The following is a 4,144-nucleotide window of genomic DNA, read 5'->3' on the forward strand; positions in this document are numbered from 1 at the left end:
TTTTTTCTCTCTCCCACCTTCCTCATTTCCTGCTTGTCTTTTCTCTTTTCTGAATCTCCCTGCCTTAACTCTTCCCTGGCAACCACTGAACCCACTGAGAAAAAGAGTACAGGCTGTGGATAGAACATGGGCAAGCCAGGGAACGCTTGGCTTGTGGAGGCCAGCAAACGGGCAGACCTCCAAGGAGAAGGGACTCAGGGGAAGAGGAGCCTGGTCAAGGGGATGTCACTCATCACATAGAGAGGTGGATCCTCTTGCACATCCGGACTATAAAGATAAACAATTGCTCATCATGTTAATGCTGTCAGGGAGAAAAATTTCTTACCTCCCTTGTGTGCCAACTCCCAGGGACTGCACTCCCCTTTCCCTCTAGTGAGGAAAGGCCCCTGTGCAAGGGCCCCCAGAGCACCAGGCCCCACTTGTGCCCATCAATCCATAGTGATGATAGTACACTCTTCTATGGGGCTTTGACATCTGCAAAGCACTCTACACAAGTCCCCTCATTTGAGCCTCTCATCCACCTTGAGCAATAGGTCCTATGAGAGTGAGCTCCATTTTAAAGCTAAAGAAACTGGGTCTTAGAGAAGCTAAGTGACTTACCCAGGGTCACACAGGCAGTAAAGTGGGAGAGATGGACTTTGCAGCCTGTTCTCCTCTGCCTTGGGGAAGCCACCCCTGCCACCTTCTGCTCAAGCTGTCAGAGGGCAGTCCTAACCCCTCCTCCTTAGTCACCCCGTTTTCAGAAATCTCCATGAGAAAGTCAAGAAACTGCACTCACATAAAGACAGGCAAAGTGAGAAGTTTAGATCAGGGCTGTCCTTTTTATTGAAGAAAAAACATCCTTCTTGGCTGGAGAAAGGTTCTCTGCCATGCTCTGTACCAAGTGAATATTCTAGGAATACTCAATCCCTGATGGAGAAAAGGCACAGCATGTAACTGTCTCACACCCTAGATCCTACCATTCTCCTGATTCATCTCAACCAGCAGCTTCTTTAGCTCTTCAGTGCTGGGATCTGTGGGGCACAGCTGGTACTCAGCACTCTTTGCCCCCCTGCTGAGGTGGATACCGTTGGTGCCAGAGGCTGCACAGCCCATAGATGCCAGCTATCAGCAGAGCATCCAGGATCAGGTGCCAGCAGAAGAAGGTGGTGAGGAACATGACATCTCCAGGTTTATCTGCCCTCCAAGGATGGCCAGTAATAGGATGGAAGATCATGCTCCCCAGGTGGGCAAACCAGGAGCCAGACAAGAGGAACATCCAGACCTTGAACACCCAAAGCACAGGCTGGTCAGGGAACCAGAGTTCAATGGTCAGCACCATAGCCATCAGCATGAATGGCAACACCAGCAGGAGGTGGGCACGGGCTTCCAGGACATTCTTGCCCTCGGTGTGGGAGAGCAGGATCAGGGCAGTTCCTTGGAAGGCCAAGGCCAAGGCAACCTGCTCCAGCTTCACCTGCTGCCTGGCCAGCCAGCTCCGACTCACTATGTCCACCAGACCACTGACGAGAACGAAGCTGTATATGGTCACGTGTTGCCAGGTGTTGTGATGCAAGAATTTCCTCTCAGGGTCTTCCCAATCTATAATAGCAAGCCTGTTTGAGCCTAATGGATAGAACAAAGCACCCACCATGCCAGGGATACAGACAACAACCTTGATCAAACCCTCAATGGGGAGCTGCTGCAGCCAGCCCCGTGGTCTCTTATCCCGGGGAGGAAGTGGTGGAATCAGGAGCCGCTGCCCCCTCAGGATGGCCAACGATACCAGTACAGCATAGTAGAGTCCAAAGAAAACCAAAACCAGCCCAGGAAACAGGTGACCTGCAAAATCAGCCATGGAAGCCCCAAAGTCAAGAACAAAGCTGAGGAGCACGAATTCTTAGCCACTGTTTCCAAGGAGAAGCTGGCTGTGTCAGAGGGAGAAAGAGCCAGCCCGTCCTGCCCACTCAGTGAATATATCTCCAAGTTGCCTCCACACCTTCCTGGGCTGCTCCCAAGGGTGGGACTATAAGAGTTCAGGGGAAGACACCATCCTCTGAGGCATGCTCCCTCACCAGACATTGACAGGAGCTCTTCCCTCAGTCCTGCCAATGGCCCTGACTCTTCTCCACCTTCCCAGATGCTGCCAGCTAAGCTGCCTGCTCTAGCCTCTACCATCCTGCCCCTCTAGCCCTGGAGAGACAGGAAGGAATTGGCTTGGAGTTCCTAAAAGGGCTTAAGCACCTCCATATACAGCACCAAAAAGAACCAAGACTATAATAAGATGTACAATCAGATGTTATCATCACATAACACAAAACTCACTCACCAGGTCTGGCATCCTGGTCTCCTTTCCTGTCAGCACCTGTCAGACCAATAGTCCTTGTTTGGCTGTAGTTTCCTTTTGAACCAATCAGTCTTCGTTCTCCCCCCTTTCAAGTGCTCACATGCTCGTTTTTCCTCTGATTCCTCTCACCTTTTCTTTCTCCAAGCTCCTCTCTTCTCCCTCTTTTCTCCCCCACACATGGCACCCTCTGACCGGTGCCAGTAAAAGCCTGCATGGTATAAGGGCAGCATGCAGTCCTCACAGCAAATGGACTGTAGCAAAGCGAATGGAGCTGGGCTTGAAGGCAAGATCAGCATTTTGACTCCTTCTAGGGCTAGCTGCTAACTGGGTGATCTCAGACAAGGTCTTACCTTCAAGCACACAGCATCTCTCTAATCCTGTTTCTTCATCTTTGAAATGAAGATAATAGTGCCTTACAGCTTACTTTGTCATTAGAAGACTCAAATGAGAGAATGTTTAGAAAGTACATTGCAAACTTTCAAGCCCTAAAAATATTCCAGATATTATTACAATTGTAGCCTTTTAGACTTGGGAGATCCTTCTCCCGGCTCACATTCACACCGATAAGTTGGGTTCCCAGAGGGCTATCTGCCTGTTTCAGCTCTAGGGATACCACTATCAGATCACAGCTCCATTCCAGTGGGTTCCATGATGCCAGTCACCCAGTCAATACCTCCTCAATATCATCAATACCGTTGATTGGTACTCTCATATCATTGTACAGATTAATGTCAACTAGGTTTTACAAAAGGCATATTGACTAAGAACTGAAGTATAAACATAATCCCCTGAACCAGGGGCACACTCTACCCTAGACCTCCTTGGTCCCTGGGGAGGCTGACTCAGACTGAAAGCATTTGACATGTCAAGTTCTCTTCCAAAGTTGGCACAGCTGATGGACAGGGTTTCTCCCTTACTTGCAGGAACCAGCTTCTGGTCACTGTTGCTGGGCTGGGTCAAGGAGGCCACTTCATGCCACCCTTCTTATTGGCCCTGGCTGCCCTCAGACTCTGGTATGGACTCCAGTTGCCAAACCTCTGGTTCTCTCCTGACCTCTGAAGCTCACATGGTGCCAAGCTTGTCCATTCCGTTTCTAACACTTAAGACAGGACAGATGGGGACAGAAACAAGAGCAGGACCATGTGCTCATGGATTCATGTCAACCTGGGGGGAGGGAAGGGGAGAGCTCACACAGGTCTGCTCTGCTCACCTGGAGGCCTGCAGCAATCTCATTTACAGTTTCTGACTCAAATGCAGCCAGGCAGGGAAGAGGTGGAGTTGCCTCCATGGGAATCTTTTGTATGCACACTCATTTCTGGCTCAGCAGCCAATCAAAAAAGCACCAAGGAAGCAGACCAGAAGCAGCTGTAGAATGCCAACCTGCATTCTACAAAGCGGAAGAGCAAGCCTTTTGCTGTGTGTTCCAACAAACAGGCTCCCCAAACATACCCGTGCTCCCAAGACTGGGCTCTTACTGGTCAATCCCCATTACATCATCATCAGAAATCCATCCAGGGCACTTTAACTATACGATATGGTCCTTCTCTCTTAGCAGGACTATGATCATTCCACCTCCTTCTGGAACTGACGGTCCTTCCCCTGTGGCCCTGGGCTCCAACAGGTGAGTATCTCATCTTTTCTTAGTGAGTGTCAAGCCCTCCATGCCACTTCCCAGCCATCTCCATGCCATGCTGCCTGTCTCCAGCCTCCCCTTGCATCCAGAAGTGAAGGGCCAAGCCCATGGCCCTGGGCTCTGATAGGTGACCATTTCATCTCATCACACCAAGGAGTCTCAAGCCCTCCATACCACTTCCTTCT

At 50.3% G+C, this 4,144-nt stretch overlaps 1 protein-coding gene across 1 annotated transcript; it reads right to left on the reverse strand.

The window, feature by feature from the left end:
• Positions 1–797: 797 nt before the first annotated feature.
• Positions 798–2,208, reverse strand: LOC114037915 (transmembrane epididymal protein 1A-like). The gene has a single exon (XM_027854920.1). It carries the CDS (start codon positions 1,835–1,837, stop codon positions 1,034–1,036), a length of 804 nt encoding a protein of 267 aa, XP_027710721.1. The 5' UTR covers positions 1,838–2,208; the 3' UTR covers positions 798–1,033.
• Between the last annotated feature and the right edge of the window lie 1,936 nt (positions 2,209–4,144).

This window comes from Vombatus ursinus, unplaced genomic scaffold (genome assembly GCF_900497805.2).
Source record: "Vombatus ursinus unplaced genomic scaffold, bare-nosed wombat genome assembly UNPS02010762.1, whole genome shotgun sequence".
NCBI classification, from domain to species: Eukaryota; Metazoa; Chordata; class Mammalia; order Diprotodontia; family Vombatidae; genus Vombatus; species Vombatus ursinus.

What these genes read in the sequence shown, in the direction of transcription:
- LOC114037915 (XM_027854920.1), bottom strand. Translation starts at nt 1,837, where the DNA reads ATGGCTGATTTTGCAGGTCACCTGTTTCCTGGGCTGGTTTTGGTTTTC.